At 43.1% G+C, this 26748-nt stretch overlaps 2 protein-coding genes across 3 annotated transcripts in view; one reads left to right on the forward strand and one right to left on the reverse strand.

Annotated features, from left to right (window-relative positions):
• Window positions 1-3895: 3895 nt before the first annotated feature.
• Window positions 3896-24980, forward strand: LOC126190797 (ribosome-binding protein 1-like). Its single transcript, XM_049931387.1, has 2 exons — window positions 3896-3900; window positions 23522-24980. The coding sequence occupies exons 1-2, from the start codon at window positions 3896-3898 to the stop codon at window positions 24978-24980; spliced, it is 1464 nt and encodes a 487-aa protein (XP_049787344.1).
• Window positions 19139-26748, reverse strand: part of LOC126180933 (uncharacterized) — a 131621-nt gene continuing 124011 nt past the window's right edge. The window contains exon 19 of one of the 2 annotated variants that reach the window (XM_049924731.1): window positions 19139-21993. The gene's annotated coding sequence lies outside the window, so the exon portion shown is untranslated. Of the gene's footprint in view, window positions 22007-26748 lie in introns of both variants that reach the window. The other variant, XM_049924732.1, reaches the window with a different exon arrangement.

Here is a 26748-nt window from a genome sequence, read left to right on the forward strand (position 1 = left end):
TTGAGCAGTTAAACAGAGAACCGACTCGTGGCGATAACATATTAGACCTTCTGGTGACAAACAGACTCGAACTATTTGAAACAGTTAACGCAGAACATGGAATCAGCGATCGTAAAGCGGTTACTGCAGCGATGATTTTAGCCGTAAATAGAAATATTAAAAAAGGTAAGAAGATTTTTCTGTTTAGCAAACGTGACAAAAAGCAGATTACAGAGTACCTGAGGCTCAACACTAAAGTTTTGTCTCAAGTACAGATAGTGTTGAGGATCAGTGGAAAAAGTTCAAAACCATCGTACAATATGCATTAGATGAGTATGTGCCAAGCAAGATCGTAAGAGATGGAAAAGAGCAACCGTAGTACAACAACCGAGTTAGAAAACTGCTGTGGAAGCAAAGGGAACTTCATAGCAAACGTAAACATAGCCAAAGCCTTGCAGACAAACAAAAATTATGTGAAGCGAAACGTAGTGTGAGGAGGGCTATGCAAGAGGCGTTCAATGAATTCGAAAGTAAAGTTCTATGTACTGACTTGGCAGAAAATCCTAAGAAATTTTGGTCTTATGTCAAAGCAGTAGGTGGATCAAAACAAAATGTCCAGACACTCTGTGACCAAAATGGTACTGAAACAGAGGATGACAGAATAAAGGCCGAAATACTAAATGTCTTTTTCCAAAGCTGTTTCACAGAGGAAGACTGCACTGTAGTTCCTTCTCTAGATTGTCGCACAGATGACAAAATGGTAGATATCAAAATAGATGACAGAGGGATAGAGAAACAATTAAAATCGCTCCAAAGAGGAAAGGCCGCTGGACCTGATGGGATACCAGTTCGATTTTACACTGAGTACGCGAAGGAACTTGCCCCCCTTCTTGCAGCGGTGTACCATAGGTCTCTAGAAGAGCGTAGCGTTCCAAAGGATTGGAAAAGGGCACAGGTCATCCCTGTTTTCAAGAAGGGACGTCGAACAGATGTGCAGAGCTATAGACCTATATCTCTAACGTCGATCAGTTTAGAATTTTGGAACACGCATTATGTTCGAGTATAATGACTTTTCTGGAGACTAGAAATCTACTCTGTAGGAATCAGCATGGGTTTCGAAAAAGACGGTCGTGTGAAACCCAGCTCGCGCTATTCGTCCACGAGACTCAGAGGGCCATAGACACGGGTTCACAGGTAGATGCCGTGTTTCTTGACTTCCGCAAGGCATTCAATACAGTTCCCCACAGTTGTTTAATGAACAAAGTAAGAGCATATGGACTATCAGACCAATTGTGTGATTGGATTGGAGAGTTCCTAGATAACAGAACGTAGCATGTCATTCTCAATGGAGAGAAGTCTTCCGAAGTGGGAGTGATTTCAGGTGTACCGCAGGGGAGTATCATAGGACCGTTGCTATTCACAATATACATAAATGACCTTGTGGATGACATTGGAAGTTCACTGAGGCTTTTTGCAGATGATGCTGTGGTGTATCGAGAGGTTGTAACAATGGAAAATTGTACTGAAATACAGGAGGATCTGCAGCGAATTGACGCATGGTGCAGGGAATGGCAATTGAATCTCAATGTAGACAAGTGTAATGTGCTGCGAATACATAGAAAGATAGATCCCTTATCATTTAGCCACAAAATAGCAGGTCAGCAACTGGAAACAGTTAATTCCATAAATTATCTGGGAGTACGGATTAGGAGTGATTTAAAATGGAATGATCATATAAAGTTGATCTTCGGTAAAGCAGATGCCAGACAGATTCATTGGAAGAATCCTAAGGAAATGCAAGCCGAAAAGGAAGTAGGTTACAGTACACTTGTTCGCCCAATGCTTGAATACTGCTCAGCAGTGTGGGATCCGTACCAGATAGGGTTGATAGAAGATATAGAGAAGATCCAACGGAGAGCAGCGCACTTCGTTACAGGATCATTTAGTAATCGCGAAAGCGTTATGGAGATGGTAGATAAACTCCAGTGGAAGACTCTGCAGGAGAGACTCTCAGTAGCTTGGTACAGGCTTTCGTTAAAGATTCAAGAACATACCTTCACCAAAGAGTCAAGCAGTATATTGCTCCCTCCTACGTATATCTCGCGAAGACGCCACGAGGATAAAATCAGAGAGATTAGAGCCCTCACAGAAGCATACCAACAATCCTTCTTTCCACGAACAATACGAGACTGGAATAGAAGGGAGAACCAATAGAGGTACTCAGGGTACCCTCCGCCACACACAGTCAGGTGGCTTGTGAAGTATGGATGTAGATGTAGATGTAGTTCCTTGCATCAGCTTGTTGACAACAACGACAGGTAGTTGGTCACAGTCAGGGAGAGGGGGTGGTGGGGAAGGGGGGGGGGGGGGGAAGGGAGAAAAAAAGAAAGAGAGAGAGAGAGAGAGAGAGAGAGAGAGAGAGAGAGAGAGAGAGAGAGAAAAGAGGCAAATGTGGTGTGTGGGGGGGCTGTTGATGGGGCTTATGGGCACATGTTTGTCAAAGTGACTGGTTAGCCAATTTACCCTGCATTAAGGAGGCACAGTTGCTGTTGTGGGTGTTGGAGTGCTGTTCACTTTCTGGTGCCATTTGTTCTGCCCTTTGGGGGTAGCATATGCGTTACTTGATTGACTCATGTTCCAATGTTGAATTTGGTCCCGCTACGCTGGACTGCCTGTGGTTCTCCATCACTGTGTCTGAAAAGTTAAATTTACACTTTGTTGCCTCTGTTTTAAATTAGATGAGTGCCATATTTGTGTGTTTTAAAATTTCTTTTAATTACAACTTAGTCAATGTTTGCTTATTTGTCAGTTGCACCTGAAGTTAATTGCATATGTCCTAGGCCATCACATGTGTTAGTGATCACTGAGATTGAAATTAAGTCCTATTTGTATTGGAAATTATTGCTTGCTTGACTGATGTAGCGACTATAAAACTGCCTATGGCTGTGGTAAGCAGCAGCCTAGTGAATCTTGGCTCATTTGGGTAATTGAGTTCCGTAACTCTGGAGAGATTTTGCCCCTTTCAGGAAAATTAATATTAATTGCTTCAAATATAATTACTATTGAAGTGTTTCAGTGTTAGCCTTCAAGATTTGTCTGTTCCCTTTAAGTCACTAAAGGTAATATGTTAGGGCTGTGTGATTTTCTGGTTATTACATTAACTTGTTATATTTTATATTAATATTAACTGGTAAATTTATTTAGTAATTCATATTGCAAAATTCTTGTTGTTAAACATAAGGTTTGGTTGGGGCTTAAGGTCATGCTCACATTGGCCTTTATGTCTTGGTCTGAGCCTTTTCATATATTCTGTGATTATTATGTATGATTTATATGTTTGCTTCGTTTTCTGTCGGACTTCCAAGCTGCTCACAGCATTTGGAGGCACTGCTCTGGGGTGTTATTTGTTATCTGATGGTCTATCAGGCATAGCCTCCGTGCATCGTCTGTGTACGTGGGTATGGGTGGCGTGTTACTTCCCGTCTCACCATAGCCTTCGATGCATTATGGCGTCTTGGCTTCTTGTGGCATCCCTCTTAAGTTGAGTTTCTATCTCTTAGCAATAGGACATTAATTTATCCAGTGGTGCTTCTTATTCTAAACCACCTTCTTCAGACCTGGCGTGCCATACCTGCACCTTCCATGGTTTCCCTCTCTGAAGTTTGGTTTTTAATGTTCTAGTTTAATATTGTTGTAATGGTCAATTGTTAAATGGTGTTTTATTGTTTTTCCACATCAGTATCTTGCAAATATGTTTTCAGAATTATGTGATTCAGTTTTGGCCAGTGTTACAAAAAAAATATTTTTTATTTATTTATATTGAACCTATTTGTGTGTTGTTTAGCTGTAAATCTGAACTGAAGAGTTTCCATTTTTAGAGCATGTTTGAAGAATGCTATTTATGTATGGTGGTAAGATGGAGTAAGAGAATTCAGAAGAAACGTTTTTGCCCGGCAGCCTTCTCTGATTGATCAAATATATTTTCAGAATTGTGTGACTCAACTTTAGCCAGTGTTTTTTGCCAGGCAGCTGAATTATAAAATTTATCTGTGCAATAAAATATTGTTGGACTCTTGTGAAGTAACAAATGACTTGTGATAAATGGCCTGCACCTTTCCATACCCATTCAGTTGTTCCTTTATCAGGGGTGTCCACTGATATTTCACACACTTACCTAAAATTCTCCCAATAAACCGAAGTTGGCCATTCACCTTCCCTACTACAATCCTTACATGCTCTTTCCATTTCCTATTGCTTTACAGAGTTACACCTAGATATTTAATCGACATAACTGATGCTGTATTCGAACATTATGGGTCTGTTTTTCCTTAACATCTGCAATTAATTACATTTTTCTATGTTTAGAGCTATCTGACATTCGTCAGGCCAACTAGAATTGTCTAAGCCATGTTGTATTCTCCTACAGACATTCATCTTCAATGCCTTCCAATATACCACAGTATCATCAGTAAAGAGCCGCAGACCACTGCTTACCCTGTCTGCCATATCATTTACATATATGTCTTATCACACGCCCCTAGGGCACCCCTGATTCTACTCTTGTCTCTGATGAAAACTCATGGTCGAGGGACAACATACTGTGTTATGTTACTTAAGAAGTCATCAAGCCACTCGCATATCTAGGAACCTATTCCATATTCTTGTAGCGTCTTTAATAGTCAGCTGGGTGCACTGAGTCAAGATGCTATTTGGAATTCTAGGACTATGGAATCTAGCTGTTGCCCTTCATCTATAGTTCGCAGAATATCTTGTGAGAAAATATCAACCTTAGTGCACAAACAATGCTTTATAAAACTGTGCCGATTTGGGGAACAAAAGCTTTTTACCTTCAAGGAAATTTATTATATTCAAACCAAGAATATACTCAAGGATTCTCCAGTAAACTGTAATTTCACAGGTCTGTTCTTTTACCCTTCTTATATACAGCAGTCACCTGCACATTTTTCCAGTTGCTTATGACTTTGCGCGGGTTAGAGATACATGATAAATGCAGGCTAAGTGAGGGTCCAATGCTGTAGAGTACTCTTTGTAAAACTTAATTGGGATTCCATGAGGAACCGGCAACTTCTTTGCTTTCAAATGTTTCAGTTGCTTCTCTATGCCACAGATGCTTACTGCTAAGTCCTCCATATGGGAGTCTGTGTGATGGTCTATTTGTATTATTTTGCTGCATGAACCATTTCTTAAATGTTAAAATTAAAACGTCCCTTTTGCTACCTTCTATTGCCACACCAGATTGGTCATTGAGTGACTGGATAGAAGCTTTAGAACCAGTTAGCAACTTTATGTAGGACCAGAATTTTCTCAGGCTCTTGGCAAGATCTATTGCTAAGGTGGTGGTCATTGTTAGCTTTGCACATTGACGTTTTTAAAAGATGCGTAAATTTCTGTTAATTTTGCCTGTGGTCATTTGCGCATTCTCTTTTGAGGTGAGAAGGCAACAGTCTTTGCTTCCTGAGCATTTTTCGTTAACCATTGTTAAATCACAGTGGTCCTTTCCATCCTTAATCCACTTACTTGGTACATACTTCTCCAGAGTATGATTCACAGTCTGTTAATCTGTTTGTTTATACTTTGTCCATAATTCCTCTACATCCATCATACTGCCACTAAATGAGGACAGTTCATTGTCTAATTGGGATGTTATTTATGTCTGTATGTTCTTTCTAATAGAAATACTCTCCCAACCCTCTTGACTGCTTTATTAACTTTAGTAACCAAAGTCATGACAATAACATCATGATCACCTCTCTCAATACTGATGCTGTTGATTAGAGCAGGACTGTTTGTAGCTACGAGGCGTAAAATATTTCCATGGCATGTGGGCTGACAAGCTAGCTGCTCAAAACAGTTTTTGGAAAACTGTGTTCAAAAGAACTTCACAAGACTTTCTGTCTGTAGACACAGCAATGAATCCATAGATGTCCCACTCTGTATTGGTTGGTTGGTTGGTTTGGGGGATGAAAGGGACCAGACTGCTACGGTCATCGGTCCCTTTTTCCAAAGACAAAGAGCACACACAGAGAATAAAAAAGGAACAGAATAGATCACAGACGATACAGAACAGAAGAAACGGAGCCAGGGACAAGACAAAACGAACTAAAACCACACAGTGTGTGACAGTGGTTGGCCGACCATAGAAATAAAAAAGGAAAAGCCAACCACTTAGAAACACCTTAAAAGATCAGTTTAAAATCATAGGTCAAAGGCCAGAATCAGCACAAAAAATAAAATAAAACAAACACTCAGATGAAAGAATAAAAACTCCCTGCCCTAATAAAACGTAAAACTAAGGCAGCCATAACAGGGTCATCAGATAAAACGGCAGGGAGCGTATCAGGCAGCGCAAATGTCTGCCTGACCACAGCTAAAAGGGGGCAGGCCAACAGAATGTGGGCCACTGTCAAAGCCGCCCCGCAGCGACATACAGGAGGGTCCTCCCGGCGCAGTAAATAACTGTGTGTTAGCCGGGAGTGGCCAATGCGGAGCCGACAAAGGACGACTGAGTCCCTGCGGTTGGCTCGCATGGAGGACCGCCACACAGTCGTCGTCTCCTTAATGGCACGGAGTTTATTGGGTGTAATCCGATCGCGCCATTCAGCGTCCCAAAACGCAAAAACTTTTCGGCAGAGGACTGCCCGCAAATCAGCCTCTGGGAGGCCAACATCCAGAGATAGTTTACTCGTGGCCTCTTTCGCCAGGCGGTCAACATGTTCATTGCCTGGGATACCGACATGACCGGGGGTCCACACAAAGACCACAGAGCGGCCGCAACGCGCCAGAGTATGCAGGGACTCATGGATAGCCATCACCAGACGAGAACGAGGAAAACACTGGTCGAGAGCTCGTAAACCGCTCAGGGAATCGCTACAGATAACGAAGGACTCACCTGAGCAGGAGCGGATATACTCTAGGGCTCGAAAGATGGCGACGAGCTCAGCAGTGTAAACGCTGCAGCCAGCCGCCAAGGACCGTTGTTCGGAATGGTCCCCTAGAGTTAGCGCATACCCGACACGACCAGCAACCATCGAACCGTCGGTGTAAACAATTCCAGAGCCCTGATACGTGGCCAGGATGGAATAAAAGCGGCGGCGGAAGGCCTCTGGAGGGACCGAGTCCTTCGAGCCCTGTGCCAAGTCGAGCCGAAGGCAAGGGCGAGGAACACACCACGGGGGTGTACGCAGAGGCGCCCAGAAAGGAGGTGGAACAGGGAAAAACCCAAGCCCGCAGAGAAGCTCCTTGACGCGTACGGCGATCGGACAACCCGACCGGGGCCGACGGTCTGGCAGATGGACAACTGACTGCGGGAACAGGACACGATAATTTGGATGCCCGGGCAGACTTAGAACATGGGCAGCATAAGCGGCCAGCAAACGTTGGCGCCGGAACCGCAGTGGAGGTACACCTGCCTCCACTAGTACGCTGTCCACAGGGCTGGTGCGGAAAGCACCAGTGGCAAGGCGTATCCCGCTGTGGAGAATTGGGTCCAGCACCCGTAACGCAGATGGGGATGCTGAGCCATAAGCCAGGCTCCCATAATCCAGATGGGACTGGATTAACGCCCGGTAGAGCCGCAACAGGGTAGAGCGGTCGGCGCCCCAGCGGGTGTGGCTCAAGCATCTCAGAGCGTTTAGATGCCGCCAACATGTCTGTTTAAGCTGCCGGATATGAGGCAGCCAAGTCAACCGGGCATCGAAAACCACCCCCAAAAACCTGTGGGTCTCCACCACAGCAAGGAGTTCGTCGCCAAGATAAAGCCGCGGCTCAGGATGGACTGTTCGGCGCCGGCAGAAATGCATAACGCGGGTCTTGGCTGCCGAAAACTGAAACCCATGCGCTACAGCCCAAGACTGCGCCTTATGGATAGCTCCCTGTAGCTGACGTTCAACAGCTGCAATGCCAGTAGAGCTGTAATAAAGGCAGAAGTCGTCAGCATACAGGGAAGCAGAGACAGAAGTTCCCACGGCCGCAGCGAGCCCGTTAATGGCTATTAAAAACAGGCAGACACTTAAAACAGAACCCTGTGGCACACCGTTCTCCTGGACGTGGGTGGAACTATAGGAGGCTGCGACTTGCACGCGGAAGGTACGATACGACAGGAAATTGCGGATAAAGATCGGCAGAGGGCCCCGAAGACCCCATCCATGAAGCGTAGAAAGGATGTGATGACGCCATGTCGTATCGTACGCCTTCCGCATGTCGAAAAAGACAGCGACCAGGTGCTGACGGCGGGCAAAGGCAGTACGGATGGCCGACTCCAGGCTCACCAGATTGTCGGCGGCGGAGCGGCCTTTCCGGAACCCACCCTGAGACGGAGCCAGAAGGCCCCGAGACTCCAGTACCCAATTTAAGCGCCGGCTCACCATCCGTTCGAGAAGCTTACAAAGAACGTTGGTGAGGCTAATGGGGCGGTAGCTGTCCACCTCCAAAGGGGTCTTTCCAGGTTTCAAAACGGGGATGACAACGCCTTCCCGCCATTGCGACGGAAACTCCCCCTCGACCCAAAGACGGTTGTAAAGATCGAGAAGGCGCCGCTGGCAGTCCACTGAAAGGTGTTTCAGCATCTGACAGTGGATGCCATCTGGCCCAGGAGCGGTATCAGGGCAAGCAGCTAGGGCACTGCGAAATTCCCACTCACTGAATGGAGCATTGTAAGATTCTGGGTGGTTGGTGCGAAACGAAAGGCTCCGACGTTCCATCCGCTCTTTAACGGAGCGGAAGGCCTGGGGGTAATTCGCAGAAGCGGAACTCATAGCAAAATGCTCTGCTAAGCGATTGGCAATGACGTCGGAGTCAGTACAAATTGCTCCATTCAGTGAGAGCGCAGGGACGCTGGCAGGGGTCCGATAGCCGTAGACGCGTCGAATCTTGGCCCAGACCTGCGAAGGAGTGACATGGAGGCCAATGGTGGACACATACCGCTCCCAGCACTCCTTCTTACCTTGGCGGATAAGGAGGCGGGCCCGCGCACGCAGCCGTTTGAAGGCGATAAGGTGGTCTAAGGAGGGATGTCGCTTGTGACGCTGGAGCGCCCGCCGGCGATCTTTAATCGCTTCAGCGATCTCAGGCGACCACCAAGGGACAGCCTTCCGCCGAGGGGACCCAGAAGAACGGGGAATGGCAGATTCGGCGGCAGTAACGATGCCGGTGGTGACCGATTGAACCACCGCATCAATGTCGTCATTAGAGAGAGACTCAAGAGCGGCAGTGGAGGAGAACAAGTCCCAGTCAGCCTTATTCATAGCCCATCTGCTAGGGCGCCCAGAAGAGTGACGCTGTGGTAGTGACAGAAAGATCGGAAAGTGGTCACTACCACACAGGTCGTCATGCACACTCCAGTGGACAGATGGTAAGAGGCTAGGGCTACATATTGAAAGGTCAATGGCGGAGTATGTGCCATGCGCCACACTGAAGTGTGTGAAGGCACCATCATTTAAAATCGAGAGATCGAGCTGCGACAATAAATGCTCAACGATGGCGCCTCGACCTGTTGCCACTGACCCACCCCACAGAGGGTTATGGGCGTTGAAGTCGCCCAATAGCAAGAAAGGTGGCGGCAATTGGGCTATCAGCGCAGCCAGGACATGCTGCGAGACATCACCATCCGGTGGAAGGTAAAGACTGCAGACGGTAACAGCCTGTGGCGTCCACACCCGAACAGCGACAGCCTCTAAAGGTGTGTGGAGAGGGACAGACTCGCTGTGCAGAGTGTGAAGGACATAGAGGCAGACGCCACCCGACACCCTTTCATATGCAGCCCGGTTCTTATAATAACCCCGATAGCCACGGAGGGCGGGGGTACGCATTGCTGGAAACCAAGTTTCCTGAAGAGCAATGCAGAAGAAAGGGTGAAGGCTGATAAGTTGTTGGAGCTCAGCTAGATGGTGGAAAAAACCGCCGCAGTTCCACTGGAGGATGATATTGTCCATGGCTGAGAAAGGCGTGAAAGGACTGGGAAGGCAATTTACGCCGCTTGTTCACTCACTGCCACCGATTCAGTACCCGTACGAGAGGCATCCATGGCGTCTGAGGGACCAGCGAGATCAAGGTCCTCAGCGGACGCTCGAATCTCGACTGCATCCTCAGACGCAGAGCGCGAAAGGTGCGGTGGGGTTGGCGCCACCGCAAGTTCAGTCTCTGGGACAGAGGAGGATCGCGAAGCCCTACGCCCGGCCGCTGGTGAGGACTTATGCCACTGGCGGCCGTCATCCTTCCCGCTGGTGGAACCCTGGGAAGGGAGGGTCCCAAGGGAACACTTACGGGCGAGAGTAGCCGAAGAAGTTAGACGCTTCTCCGGCTGAGAAGCGGGGACGGACGTCCCCGACAGGTGGGAGGAGGTTGCTCCTGAGGGAGGTGGTGCAGGAGCAACCGGTTGGGTAGAGCCCCCCACAGGCAAGGGGGCAGGAGGAGTCTTACTGCTTATCGAGCTGGCTGGAAGTCTCTGAACTAATGGAGGGAGCACAGTTGTCGTAGCAGCTGCATAAGAATATGTCATTCTCACAGGATGGAGTCTGTCATATTTCCTTTTGGCCTCAGTATAGGTCAGCCGGTCCAGGGTCTTATATTCCATAATTTTGCGCTCTTTCTGAAAGACTTGGCAGTCAGGCGAGCAAGGTGAATGGTGCTCCCCGCAGTTGACACAGATGGGAGGCGGGGCACATGGAGTATCGGGATGAGACAGGCGTCCGCAATCTCGACATGTGAGGCTGGAAGTGCAGCGGGAAGACATATGGCCGAACTTCCAGCACTTGAAGCACCGCATCGGGGGAGGAATATAGGGCCTGACGTCCCATCGGTAGACCATCACCTTGACCTTTTCCGGTAACGTATCACCCTCGAAGGCCAAGATGAAGGCACCGGTAGCTATCTGATTTTCCTTCGGACCCCGATGAACGCGCCGGACGAAATGTACACCCCTGCGCTCTAAGTTGGCGCGCAGCTCGTCATCAGACTGCAAAAGAAGGTCCTTATGGTAAATAACTCCCTGAACCATATTTAAACTCTTATGCGGCGTGATCGTAACAGCAACATCCCCCAGCTTGTCACAAGCAAGCAACCGTCGTGACTGGGCAGAGGATGCCGTTTGGATCAGGACCGATCCAGAGCGCATTTTTGACAAGCCCTCCACCTCCCCAAACTTGTCCTCTAAATGCTCGACGAAGAACTGAGGCTTTGTGGAAAGGAAAGACTCCCCATCGGCTCTCGTACAAACTAAAAATCGGGGCGAATAACTATTACCTCCATCCTGAGATTTACGCTCCTCCCACGGCGTGGCCAGAGAGGGGAACGTTTTTGGATTGTACTTTTCAGCATTAAAGTGAGCCCGAGAACGCTTAGAGACTGCTGGCGGCTGGCCGCCAGCGAGAGATGATGTACCACGCTTCATTGCGGGTCATCCGCCCTGATGCCACCTACTCTGACCAAGGGCCCTCCCCACGGGCGCCACCCAGCCGCAGCAATAGCCACCTGGCAGGATGGCCATTGCCGGGAGTCCTGATGCCCCAGGGAGACGGGCATCTACTCCTTGGCATACGTGGGGAGTTAACAGCGCAGGCATCAGTAGAGCGATCCCTGTGTTGTCAGGGGGCTACAACCAAGAGGGTACATGGCGGCCCCACCACAACGGACTGGCTACCGTGCTGGATCTTAGGTGCAAAACTGTTCAAGGTCGTCGTCGCAGTTAAAAGATACACTGCAGAGTGCAGTGTGGTAATCGCCCAAGAGATCGAAAACGAGCGGGACACCATTGCAACGACGAGAAAGACGGCTAAAGGTCTAATTGCACGACGGATACAGTGCACCATGTAAGGCGCCCTTCCCCAATTGGCTCGCTCTTCGGAATAATTTAGAAAGATGGAGATCAAACCCGAGAGGGGACCATCACATAAGGCCGAAACATGTGAGACTCCTTTTAGTCGCCTCTTACGACAGGCAGGAATACCGCGGGCCTATTCTAACCCCCGAACCCGCAGGGGGGTCCCACTCTGTATTCAGTAGGTGAAAGTTGGTTCCAACTAATATTGCATGATCTGGGTATTTCTGCACTATTGACCATAGACTTAATGTCTATGACTAAAACTATTAGACAGGAGTAAGGTGGCCACTAAAAACATGTGACAATTACCCAATTTTCCCTGTTATACATAACCAGATAACGTCATGCCAAATTCAACGTCAGTAGAGAGAAAATTTTTGTAAATTGCAATTCACAGACCCCCTCCTACAGTGCCTAATCCATCTCTTTGAGATATGTTGCACAAATTGCTAAATATCTCAGCTTTCTACTTCAGATTTCAACCAACTCTTTGTCCTGAGAACGATCTGAGCATGAGAAGTTTCCAGGAAGGAAGTAAATTTGGGAACTTTGTTACTAATATTTCACCAATTTACACATACAATTTTGACAGTCCAAGTGTCTACTCTGAATGCAGACTTATTTTGCAATCTGGAAGTCATCTGACAACTATTCACCTGAGAACCTGAACCTGTCTCTGCTACCAGAGATGCTGCTTCCTTTTTGTAGTGCCCCCTGACCTTTCAAGGGAAGTCCTACAATTACCCCACCGATAATACATGTCCAGAACTCTGCAGCCATGACCATCAGTGTGTCGACAAAACCTTTGGTTGAAATCCTTCACATTGCTCCAAACTCCCAATTGATTCTGGGAACAGTACTGCAAATTGCAAGTGCCACTTGCAACCCACATGACACGCCAACAGACTTCACTATCACTGCCAACCAGCCATATGAACTGAGAATTGCTTCTGAACCCAAGAGACAGATGCTGTTGGCTCTAGTGAGAGCCACAACTTGCAGATGGCTGGCTGCACCGTGTGTGCTCAATACCTGCAGGCTAGGCCTCCTCCACATCACACTTAACTTTGGAGCATCTGATAACTAGGAAATCCATTCCCCACATGCCTGCTTGGACCCTGCTGGAAGAATAGCCACCAGTCCACTTGCAGGATGAATGGGTGAGGCCAGATGGTCAGCCTCCACATTGGATTGGCCCTCCGCCTCAAGGAACACCAACATGTTACCATCGACTACTCGTCTTCCTGTGAGGGCAGATCCACTGTCTTGGCTACACTGGGAGGTGCCTTGGCAGCAGAGCTCATGGAAGAAACAAACACCACCTGAGGTGTCTCGTGCAGTGCATCATATTCTCTGCCAGATTTTCACCACGAGGCAGCAGCCTGAAGACGACTGATTACAGCTAAAAGCACATTCAACAGTTAACAAACTGTGGCCAGCTACTCGTGCATCCATACACAGCATGGACACATCCATCCCGTTTCAGTATTACTAACTTAAGAACTATCTATAAAAGCAGAGACAGAAATCCAGATATACAATTTGCTAACCTCCTGACATGGCACCAATGGAGGTTGAGGCCTTATGAGCCGTGAAGCTGGCTGTCCAGCACAAATGAAAACTATGCTACAGACTGCCTGATAACACTCGAGTTATATAAATACAAGAATGAAACTCTCCAACAGAAAAAAAGCACTGAATTTAAGAAATATGTAACTTGCTCTTTCCATGTGTGTATCAGATGGCTGTAGGAACCTGACTGACACACTAGGCTCAAAACGAAAAATTCCTTGCTCTTCACAAACAAGTGAATGACTAGTGAACTACAGATTGCCTGAATTTAGACTTAGTTACAAAATGAAAGAATAAACCACTTAAATAGAGAAAAAAAACACACATTAAATTTAAGGACTATACTACTAAGAGAACACAGAACAGCGAAGTATGTAACTTGCCATTTCTATGTGTATACCAGATGGCATTTGGGAAACACGAATGCCTGAACAGTTTCTTCTTGTTTTAACCTCTTTACAACATCTTTTCTATAGTTGTTTACATCTACATCTACATCTACACACTGCATACCCCCATGATGAGCATGGTAGATGGTACGTTGCCATTCCATTCACAGTAAGAATGATTGATTGAATGCCTCTGTGCTTGCAGTAATTATTCTAATCTTATCGTCACGATCCTTTTGTGAGCAATACATAGGAGATTGTAGTTTATTCCTAGAGTCATCATTTAAAGCTGGATCTTTAAACTTTGTTAATAGACATCCTCAGGGTAGTTTACGTCTATCTTCAAGAGGCTTCCAGTTCAGTTCCTTCAGTATCTCTGCAACACACTCCCAAGGATCGAACAAACTTGTGATCATTCGTGCTGCCCTTGTCTGTCTATGTTCAATACCCCCGTTAGTCCTATTTGGTACCAGTATTCTAGAATCAGTTACACAAATGATTTGCAAGGAATCTCCAGACTGATTACACTTTCCCAGTATTCTACCAATAAGCCGAAGCTGACTGCCTGCTTTACCCATGACTTAACCTACGATTCCATTTCATCCCTACAAATTTTTATGTCCAGGTATTTGTACGAGTTGGCCAATTCCAACAGCACCTTTCTGATATTATAGTCATTGGATACTATGTTCTGTGAAGTGCACAGTTTTAAATGTTTTGAATATTTAAAGCAAGTTTGCCAATCTTTGCATCACTTTGAAATCTTATCAAGATTTGACTGAAAATTTATGCAGCTTCTTTCAATAGTACTTCAATACTAATAACTGTATCACCTGCAAAAATCCTGAGGTTACTATCAGAACTGTCTGCATGGTCAATAACATACAACATGAACAGCAAGTGCCCCAACATGCTTCCCTGGGGCACACCTGAAGTTACCTCTACATCTGACAATAATTCTCCATCCAAGATAATATACTGCGTCCTCCCTACCAAAATGTCCTCGGTCCAGTCACAAATTTAACTTGATACCCCATACAATCTTAGTTTTGACAATAAGCATAGGAGTGGCCCCAAGTCAAATACTTTCCAGAAATCAAGAAATACTGCATCTACACGACAGCCTTGATCCAAGACTTTCAGTAGGTCATGTGAGAAAAGTGCAAGTTGGATTTTGCATGATTGATGTTTTCAGAATTCATGCTGGTTGGCATTGAGGAGGTCATTCTGTTCAGTTAACTCATTATGTTTGGTTCAGAATATGTTCTAAGATTCTACAACAAATCCATATGAAGGATACTGGGCAGTAGTTTCGTAGATCACTTCTACTACCCTTCTAGTAGACAGGCGTGACGCGTGCTTTTTTCCAAGAACTGGGTATGGTTTTTTGTTTAAGGGATCTACTGTAGATTACAGTTAGAAGGGGGGTCTAACTCAGTCACAAATTCAGTATAGAATCTGACAGGGATTTCATCCAGTCTTCAAACTTGGTTCAATTTTAATGATTTCAGCTGTTTCTCAACACCACAGACACCAATACTTATTTCAGTCATCTTTCCAGTGGGTGGTACAGGGATTAAACTGGACAATTCTCCTGTGTTTTCCTTTGTAAAGGAACATTTGAAAATGTAGTTCAGCATTTCAGATTTTGCTTTACTACCCTCATATTCAGTCCCTGTCTCAGATCACAACTGAGTGGACACTAACTTTGGTGCCACTAAAAGCCTTTACATATGATCAAAATTTCTATGGGTTTAATGAAACATCATTTGACAGTATTCTGCTATGTTAGTTACTGATGGCATCACACATGTCCTCTTGACAGACAAATGAGTTTCATTTAGCATCTCACTATCTATAGCACTAGACTTTGTTTTATACCAATTATTTAGTAATTTCTGTTTTCTTATAAGTTTTTTACAGTGAGTGTATACTACAGAGGGTCCCTCCCATTACTGGACACACATCTGTCCAGATCATGATCAATTATTCTTTTAAACTTGAGGCATAATTGCTCTACGTGCTTCTGCCCCGTGCTGAAAGTTTCAAGTTCCTCATTGAGATATGACACTACTGATTTTTTTTATCTAGTTTACTGCACATATATATTTCTTTCTGCTTGTTTTAGTCATCCTTTGTACTTTGGTAATCATTGTTGCTATTACAACTGTGTCATGGTCACTGATACCAGTTTCAATGTGGACATCCTCAAAGCGGTCAGGTCTATTTGTTGTCACTAGATCCAGGATATTTCCATCATGAGTGGTGTTCCTAACTACCTGTTCTAGGTAGTTTCCAGAGAAGGTATTTAGTAATGTTTCACAGGATGTGTTATCATGCCCACCCCAAACAAAACTATAATTTTCCCAATTAATTATTGGACAATAGTGTCTCCAACTCTGATTACAGTATGTTTGTGGAACTTATGTACAAGTGAACTGAGCCTTTCTATAAAATTTTCATTTACATCAAGAGATGAGTCTTGTGGGAGATGGAAGGAACCAGTTACCATTTTATGCCCCCCCCCCTCCCCCCCCCCCCTCCGATACAGTATTCTTGCCCAAACAGTCTCACATGCAGCTTCAGTGTATATCTTGTGGATTTGAGCTTTTTATGTACTGCTTTAGCTTATCATCATCAGAAAAACCATTCAGAACTTGATAAACAGTGATGTCAAGTATTTCTGTCCGAGTTATAAATACATTAACATTTATGTTCTGAAATAGGAAATTATTCTGATGGGAAAATTTACTGAATAGGCAAGATTCAGTGTGGCCATCTAATTTTGCAGACCAGATCTTCCACCAGTGTGTGCCAGAAAATTAACACTTAAGTCTTATAGTGTCATGTTTGAAAATGTAGACTAGAAGTGAGTCTGACTGCTTCAAAAAAATCTGAAGATACCCTGAACACTGTCACAATAGCTAAAAATGATTAATGTACGCTTTCACAATATATAATTATTTACACATAATTCTGTAGTAAACATTTCCACAAAATGTTGTTCTAAACAAAAACAGTTTACATAAGTTGACTAAAAGTGATGCTGTTCTCGGCAGATAGCAACATCACCCCTTTTTTTTTCTTTTTTTTTTCAACAAAATGAAATTGCTAAGTCAAAATTGTTAACCATTAGTTCTTCAATATCACATGTGACAAGCATACTTACTTCATCCATGTGTTTGCACTGTCTATTCAGTGCTATCAGAACATTTTGGTGATGTCTTAATTCTGGACACTCATTAAATGGAACAACAGAAAGAAACACAGTAGTTTTGTTTAAATGTATATTGTAACTTAAAATCTGACCATGTATCAACAAGAGACATACAGTACACGTTTACACACTAACATATGGAGATCTCTCTCCCTCAACAAACAAATGAACTCATCACAGTGGCAACAAAGTTCTTCCGAGCTATTTCATTAACACATGCAACCACATTGTGTTTTCTTCAAACAGACTTGGCTGTTAAGATTCAAGTTCAGGTGATTCTTCTGGCAATCACTTTTTTATTTGTACGAAATATAGGATAGTTTGTTTACGACTTCTTCCAGTTTCAACATTCTGTACACAACAATCACTATGGTTTCCATCGCTGTCTTAATTTTAATTATTACATTTTTATATTAGTTATAATCAAAGATTTTATTCTGACTAGATTATTAGAATGAATGGCCGAAGAAAGAGGAATTACAATGATGCCTCAGAATTTAATTCCTCATAGAAAGATAAAGTAATACTGAACACAAATGTTAAACACCTGTCTCTCAAGAAATGAGAGATTTTAGTCCAAGGTTAGTCTACAAATAAAAGTTATTTCTCAATCTAAATTGCTACTAATAAAATTGTGCAGAATCTATTGTACATGTCAGTTTACTTCTTTTATATTTCACAACAAATTAAATATGACTTCTTCTAATCACATTACTATCACCAAAATAACAAAAAATTAAGGAAATTTTAAGGGGGCAAAATTTATAAAAGTGAAGGCACTGGTGCCAGCAAGTGAAATTTACACAAACCAAATCTTTAAAGAGTGACAGAAAACAACTCAGTAAATAAGAAAATGATCCACTCGCTTTTTTTTCTATGCCACATATCAATATCTGACTCTGAAGCTGAAGGCTCAAACTGTATTACTAATACAACTGCTAAATGCAGAAAAACGGCTCTTACATTAACTAAACATGCCACAGCTCACTTGTGGTATTATATCTGAAACAACTGTTTTCCATGTATAATTATCAGTCTACTTTTTCATTTTTCCATTTAAAAATAAAGAAGGCACAGACAGAAAGAAGAAGACATTTTTTTAAGTCAGCTGTTTCTAGGAACTAAGCTTCATAATACTATTAACAACACAAATGATGTCACTTTCTGTAACTTTTTCCTATAGAGAAACAGATTTATTCAGTTTATCTTGCCGAGAAAGAAGTAAATAAGTGAATGACATCCTCTAAGAAGTGAAGGGATGTGCCAACTCACAATGCAGTAGATAAACACATTACACAACTATTTAAAGTTTTCCATCGCTTCAAAAGTGACAAATGGAGAACTTGGAAATGAAGGGCATGTAAAGTCACATTTTTCCACATGGGGAGTAAATTGCATTTGGCTTCCAAGGCCTTCGGGATGTGGAAAGACTTAAAATGACCATTATTCACATTTTCAGAAATTGTTCTGTCCTCTTTTAAAATGACCACAATAATAATATTAGCAATTTTTATGAAATATTTCCATTGACAATACTTAGAATATTGCCTCCCAGTTTTAATTTCCAAAGCTTCAATGGTACTGTGTTTTGGTATGTAAGCCTTTCTTCATATATCACATACTTGTCCTCCCACAAAGCCTTATTCCATGGAAACAAGGGAACAGTTACTTACAGAAAAAAGTATTACACTTCAATAAAGATATTAACCCCAACTTCTAAATGAGTAAAAAAGTCAGTACTTACACCAAACTCAGTTAATGTACCTATGTAGTTAACTGTCTACAAATGTTACTCTAGAATGGATAGCTGCCGATTCCAAGTTTCTTCCAAGTCAGATTTATATAATTTCAGGGCATTTTCTGTGTACTCTTCAAACTTGTAATTAACAGTTATGATATGTCCTGTTCGATAGAAATGTTTTCTTCCAATTCCCATCCAGTAAATTTTTGCATGCTAGTTCACTCCCTATGTTCTCCATTTGTATACTTTCTGGCACAGATGTCTGATTTTTAAAAACATAAGATAACACTAATCTCCATCTAGTGTAATGTCTCACTCATTTATCCAATCTCTATACTCATTTTTAATTTTTTTGTTTTGATTTGCAACTGTATTCATCATCATATTACAAATAGAAAATATAGACACACACACACACACACACACACACACACACACACACACACACACACGAGTTTCAAGCATATTGGAAGGAATACAATTATTGTATTGTTACAAAACTGCATTCTGAAAAAATACTGAAATACGGTTGCATATGTGAAATTGGGCAGAGAGAGAGAGAGAGAGAGAGAGAGAGAGAGAGAGAGAGAGAGAGAGGAGTGGGGGGAGGGGGGGAGGAAATATAAGAAAGGTATAGATTAAAGGCAAATGGAATGGAAGTTGACAAGGGACAACAATGGATGAGAAGTGGATAAGGAAAGATGACAAATACGACAAATACGCCGTGCACAAATTCTAAAAGGAAAGGTAACTTACCTTTTTTTGGGACAGTGAATAGATTAAATAGCTATGTGTTCCACACTGTCAACTGTTTTGTGCCAATTTCACCTATGAACTTAACAATTTCAGTAAAACATATAATACATAACATAATTCACATTACATTTGGCATTGAAGTATTCATGATTGTAACCTTACAGTCTATCACTTACGTCTATATCAATTAGAAACTGTGAAAAAATTTCTTTACTTTCCTATGTACAAATCTACAAAAGTAAAAACAATATTGACTGTATTAAAGAATGTGGGCTGCTACAAATAAATGTGAAGATATGACACAAATACTGTTAGTAAAAATAGTTATTACATGGCCATTGCTTTCTGACATGAAGACTTTTTAAAGGTGATAATAAAATTATCATGCTTATGCAGTTCATCATAGTTTGTAGTTCTAAAGTGAAATTAATAAAGGTTAAGTGAAGAAAATAGCTGTACTTTCTATTATTAATTTCATAGTTCTCCACAATGATTACATAATGACATTTACCAAAGAGAATACTGCAATTACCACATCTAACCATCCCAGACACACGTTTAACAGTCTTATGAAATCACTAACAGCTGTTGAAACAAGAACCTTTATCATTGTGTGTGTGTGTGTGTGTGTGTGTGTGTGTGTGACACAGGAGGAGGGAGGAGGGAGGAGGGAGAGAGGGAAGGGGCAATACTGATGATAAACTAAAGAAAGCATCAACTAATTGAAACCATAGCAAGCCATACCATAGTGATTGTGTCAAGAACATGCAAGTAAATAAAAAAAATGAGAGATTTATCAATATCAACAAAACTTTCAACAACTCTATCAAAGCAATTAATCGGGTGCATATTAGTGGCACGTACTTTACACAATACCTTCAATGCCGGAAATGACTAGTTACATTGCACAGAGTACCAGAGTACTGGTATGATGTCCACCATCAAAAAATGCAGTGGGTTTTTCTCATAACTGAACTCTATAGAATAAAGATGTCAACGCAACAAATTCTCCAGACCATGGGGGAATAAAACTCCACAATGAGGTAACATCAGAAAATTCTTCTTTGTGTCTAGAGACACTTTGAAAAAAAAAAAAACAGATGAAAGGCAATACAACTTTTATATTATTTTTTTCTCTCTCTCTATTTGCTATGAAGTGTATAATATTTCCCAGTGACATTATGCCCTAGTATTATTAGAACTATGCTCAGCACTGTTATTAATCTGCTTATGAATTTCAACAAGATACAGTCAACAATATAAAATGCTCTACAAAAATTTTTAAAAAGCAGTAAGGAACAAGAAGACTTTTTTGGTAGGCGATGATGAAATTTACTCAGAGCTAACGGTGCAATACAAGTAACTTTTCTGCGCTAAAGAACATAGCTTACATGTGAAAAATTTCATTTCCAGAAACATTTAAAGTGTTTTCCAGATACATGAATATTAACACACTGAGTGAAAATTGGCGCTGGAGTTAAATTAAGTATATTCAAAGGATTTTAAAGCATTTCTATTGTAGTAAGGCACTCAAATCTGCAAAACTGGCAAAATTTCCTGAATTTTCTCAAAAGCAATGACTGAAATATGTAGGACATCTACATAACATAACAATTTACTTATACAATTTTACATCTCACATTTCAGTAATGGACAGATTGTCGCATTGATTAGTGTGTCTGAGATGGTTTCTGGGTTCAGTACACAATGAAAATATTTACAATATGGTTACGTGTTAAAACAGTTCTGCCTCTAAAAATACTTTTATAAAATAAAATGAGGTGATGTCACTAAATAAAATATTTTCATTGCATAAAATGTAAATAAACTTAATGACCATTTATCATAACCATGCACTGAACAATCTTGCACAGTTTCTAAAAAGTCACAAAATTTTATATTATGACAGACAAAAGTCTTAAAGAATTATGGCAAAAATAGTGCTTAGAATATTATACCTTGATAAAATTTAAAAATACTGTGCACTTCCATATCAGAAATGCTTGAGACTAGCCAGACAAAAACTGCAGTTCTTAAGAAATAATTCCTCTTAACAAAATGAGAACTCCGTAGTATGTCACAATGAATGGCAAAAACCCTGTCACTGGCACCCAGAGCAAGCCCTCATTTTCTGGATACCAACAGCCCACTGAACTGCTAAAAAACCATTTCATGGCAACCAGCATCTCCAACTTAACCAGGAAAATATGCAAACTTCAAGCCTGCTTGTATTCATGAAAGCAGATACTTTAACACTGTTTCCATTCCATCTCATTTCAGTAACAATACAGCAGAATCACAAGAAACCCATTCTTTCGAAGCACGACATCGCCATTCAAAGAAGATACTTTAAGGGAAATGTCACAACTGGTAAGGCTTTGAAGTGCATTTTGAGAGCCACTGTTGTGGAACGTGACGTCTGATTTCGATTGCTCCACTCCAGTTCACAGCCAAGATGGCAGGCAGGTTCTGTTCTGCACGAAGCATTCTTCACGGCAACAACCTAGAAAAATTCACTGTCAGCAAAAGAATATATCTTTCATCTGATATTATGGGGTAATCTCTGTAAGAAACTAAAAATTATTTAAGGTAAAATGTATTGGCCACTTAACGCTGTTGGTTTTTATGCACTTTTAATCAAATATGGATTGTCACTTTAGTGAACCAAAATTGTAAAAAAAAAATTGAATTGTGTTATTGTGACAGTGAATAGCATATAAGAAATACATGGCACACCAGCGTGAGATCGCTTGGTCTACATGCATAATGTATATGGACACAGGTATGCAGTATGATGGTTCTGAGTGTGCACTGTGAATGTCTTAATGAAGAAGGATAACACAGCTAATACTTTTGGCTTTCATTACTTATGGTTAGATTAGTGGCAAACTAGAGACCAGCCACAGTCATTACAAATTGAAATAGGAGTTGAACAACATCTTTATCATAATTTTGTTTCTATAGAGAATATTTCAGCAGAGAGAAACATTCAATGGCAGTGCAGGAATGACTGACAACAAGCCACACCACAAGCTAGTGAAGGATTGTTATCTTGTCTTAGGCACCCAAAAAATTCCAACCAGTGCATCACCTTCCAGGCTACAGATATCACAGCTGACTAGGTCACACACATCCCACCAAACTGTGTACAGCATCTGTATACACAGTGACCTGCCAGACACATCTGCATCCCCACCCCCAAGAACCACCAAACAGAACACAGCGAGTTACATTTTTGGACTTGACAATGAGTCCTGACACCTAAACATCTGATATATTTAATATGCAATACTGCAACTCAATCATGTTAATCTTGGGTGACATCCTAGTTAGGAGGTTAGAATAGTAAGTGCATATTTAGTGCATTCCGAACCACACCCCATCTGGTGGTCAAGAACACATGGTACGAGTGCACTGGTCAACTAGAGTGGCTGTGATGTACCCTGGAATTTAATCCAACTGGGCACCAACAGTACACTGAACATCTAAGGATTACATAATTACCACAGATCATGGCCCATCGATGGAAGCCAAAGTGAAGTGCCTGATCTCTAGCTGTTTTGCATCCCATACTTCCTTGACAGGGCATAACTAATATTCTATAACAAAGAAAATAATCAATTTTGACAAAATAATGTAACTGGATGGATAAATAAAAAATCTACTCAAAAGTGGCAGCAGAACCCATAACAGAAGGTTATGACTAGGCAAGCTTTCCAAAGCAGTGGCTCCTCCTCCAGGCAGAAGGGCTACGGAAAGAGGGGGGCTACGGAAAGAGGGGGGCTACGGAAAGAGGGGGGCTACGGAAAGAGGGGGGCTACGGAAAGAGGGGGGCTACGGAAAGAGGGGGGCTACGGAAAGAGGGGGGCTACGGAAAGAGGGGGGCTACGGAAAGAGGGGGGCTACGGAAAGAGGGGGGCTACGGAAAGAGGGGGGCTACGGAAAGAGGGGGGCTACGGAAAGAGGGGGGCTACGGAAAGAGGGGGGCTACGGAAAGAGGGGGGCTACGGAAAGAGGGGGGCTACGGAAAGAGGGGGGCTGCAGAAAGAGGAGGGCTGCAGAAAGAGGAGGGCTGCAGAAAGAGGAGGGCTGCAGAAAGAGGAGGGCTGCAGAAAGAGGAGGGCTGCAGAAAGAGGAGGGCTGCAGAAAGAGGAGGGCTGCAGAAAGAGGAGGGCTGCAGAAAGAGGAGGGCTGCAGAAAGAGGAGGGCTGCAGAAAGAGGAGGGCTACAGAAAGAGGAGGGCTAAAGGAAGAGGGCACAGGGCTAAAGGAAGAGGGCACAGGGCTAAAGGAAGAGGGCACAGGGCTAAAGGAAGAGGGCACAGGGCTAAAGGAAGAGGGCACAGGGCTAAAGGAAGAGGGCACAGGGCTAAAGGAAGAGGGCACAGGGCTAAAGGAAGAGGGCACAGGGCTAAAGGAAGAGGGCACAGGGCTAAAGGAAGAGGGCACAGGGCTAAAGGAAGAGGGCACAGGGCTAAAGGAAGAGGGCACAGGGCTAAAGGAAGAGGGCACAGGGCTAAAGGAAGAGGGCACAGGGCTAAAGGAAGAGGGCACAGGGCTAAAGGAAGAGGGCACAGGGCTAAAGGAAGAGGGCACAGGGCTAAAGAAAGAGGGCACAGGGCTAAAGAAAGAGGGCACAGGGCTAAAGAAAGAGGGCACAGGGCTAAAGAAAGAGGGCACAGGGCTAAAGAAAGAGGGCACAGGGCTAAAGAAAGAGGGCACAGGGCTAAAGAAAGAGGGCACAGGGCTAAAGAAAGAGGGCACAGGGCTAAAGAAAGAGGGCACAGGGCTAAAGAAAGAGGGCACAGGGCTAAAGAAAGAGGGCACAGGGCTAAAGAAAGAGGGCACAGGGCTAAAGAAAGAGGGCACAGGGCTAAAGAAAGAGGGCACAGGGCTAAAGAAAGAGGGCACAGGGCTAAAGAAAGAGGGCACAGGGCTAAAGAAAGAGGGCACAGGGCTAAAGAAAGAGGGCACAGGGCTAAAGAAAGAGGGCACAGGGCTAAAGAAAGAGGGCACAGGGCTAAAGAAAGAGGGCACAGGGCTAAAGAAAGAGGGCACAGGGCTAAAGAAAGAGGGCACAGGGCTAAAGAAAGAGGGCACAGGGCTAAAGAAAGAGGGCACAGGGCTAAAGAAAGAAGGCACAGGGCTAAAGAAAGAGGGCACAGGGCTAAAGAAAGAGGGCACAGGGCTAAAGAAAGAGGGCACAGGGCTAAAGAAAGAGGGCACAGGGCTAAAGAAAGAGGGCACAGGGCTAAAGAAAGAGGGCACAGGGCTAAAGAAAGAGGGCACAGGGCTAAAGAAAGAGGGCACAGGGCTAAAGAAAGAGGGCACAGGGCTAAAGAAAGAGGGCACAGGGCTAAAGAAAGAGGGCACAGGGCTAAAGAAAGAGGGCACAGGGCTAAAGAAAGAAGGCCAGAGGGCTAAAGGGCTAAAGGAAGAAGGCCGGAGGACTAGAGAGCTAAAAGGGAGAGGGCTAAAGGGAGAGGGCTAAAGGGAGAGGGCTAAAGGGAGAGGGCTAAAGGGAGAGGGGTAAAGGGAGAGGGGTAAAGGGAGAGGGGTAAAGGGAGAGGGGTAAAGGGAGAGGGGTAAAGGGAGAGGGGTAAAGGGAGAGGGGTAAAGGGAGAGGGGTAAAGGGAGAGGGGTAAAGGGAGAGGGGTAAAGGGAGAGGGGTAAAGGGAGAGGGGTAAAGGGAGAGGGGTAAAGGAAGAGGGGTAAAGGAAGAGGGGTAAAGGAAGAGGGCTGGAGAGGTCTAGGAAAAGGAGTAGTTTTCAAGAAAATCACCTAAAACAATGGGTCTGGGGAGACGGGATGTCTTTCCTTCTCATCGCCTGTGGTAAGTCTCCCCTGAGCCACGGCTCTGGATGACTTTCCCAGAATCTACCCCTTTTCCTACAACTCTCCAGTCCTTTTACCTTCTTTTAAGTGTGTGTTCTGCTGCCTACTAATATTTTGTATGCCACTAGTAGAGGAACACCACATCATACAGTAAGTGACAGATTCTTTAGTATGCCCTATATCTGAAAGTTTATGGCATGTCACAAATTTGTCTGAGCACCTATCAGTGCATACATTACTGCTGTGTTTCGTATTTCAAGAGTAGAGAAGACACTATGACTTACACATTTACTATTTCAATTTGGAAATTAAAACTGGGAGGCAATATTCTAAGTATTAGCAATGGAAATATTTCAAAATAGGAAAACAGTTCTGCTTACAGAACTGTTAGATCCTTTCTCATGAATTATCTGAACCACCTTCCAATCTTCCACACCTGTCTTTTCGGTGTGTGTGTGTGTGTGTGTGTGTGTGTGTGTGTGTGTGTGTGTGTGTGTGTATGGGGGGGGGGCCTTGTTTATTTTTGTAATTTTACAGATATGAATATAGCTAAGATTATGAAAAAGTCAAAAACTTTGTCAACTGCTAAAATTATTTAATGAAACAACATGCTTTGAGGTACAAAATTTCTCCTCATGTTGCAACTCAATACAAAACATATTTAATGTAAGTACACACAGATATTAACATTGTTTTTTTGAGTTCTGATGTGCTGCGGTCATCTTGTAGTGAAAGAGTAGAAAAACCTAATAACAGGTCTGTTCAAATAAAATAAAAGTTATTATCCACTCACTCCATTCACACAAAATGGCTGTCTTCTTGTGGTGTTTTCAGTTACCTGCATTGTTATAGTTCCTTGAGCCTTGCTAACCACTGTTCACAAATTTCCAAAGGACACACAAAACACATCACTCCTCATTTTGTTTTTATTATCAGTAAGTCAATACTGGTGTTGTCAGCTAGTTGCAATGTCTCCTCCACAAAGCTATCTTACCTCTGATGTTGTTGAAATACATTACCATAAGAGAGAATGATAATGTTATTTTTGAAAATAGTAGTGTAAAAGTTATTTTAAAGGATTACAAATATATTGGTCGAACACCAACACTAATACATTATTATTTTTACAGATTTTCTATTTTAATAGTATTGAATTGAAGTTGGTGAAGAAATATGGGTTCTTAACATATTGTAATTACATTTAGGATCTCATTTTTCCACTTGAATATTTCAACTTCCTCCAAGATGTCCATTCTTGAGCTCTTCTCAAAAGTACACATTACTTTAAGATGGTTTCTATTGAAACACTGTGTGTTGTTTCATCTATGTTTTTCACTATAGCTGACTTGTTAAATGACTTAAGTCTGAAGTATTTGTTGAAGCAAGTGCATCATGTTACTTTATAAATTCCCGATCAGCTAAGT

This window comes from Schistocerca cancellata, chromosome 1, assembly GCF_023864275.1.
Source record: "Schistocerca cancellata isolate TAMUIC-IGC-003103 chromosome 1, iqSchCanc2.1, whole genome shotgun sequence".
Lineage (NCBI taxonomy): Eukaryota > Metazoa > Arthropoda > Insecta > Orthoptera > Acrididae > Schistocerca > Schistocerca cancellata.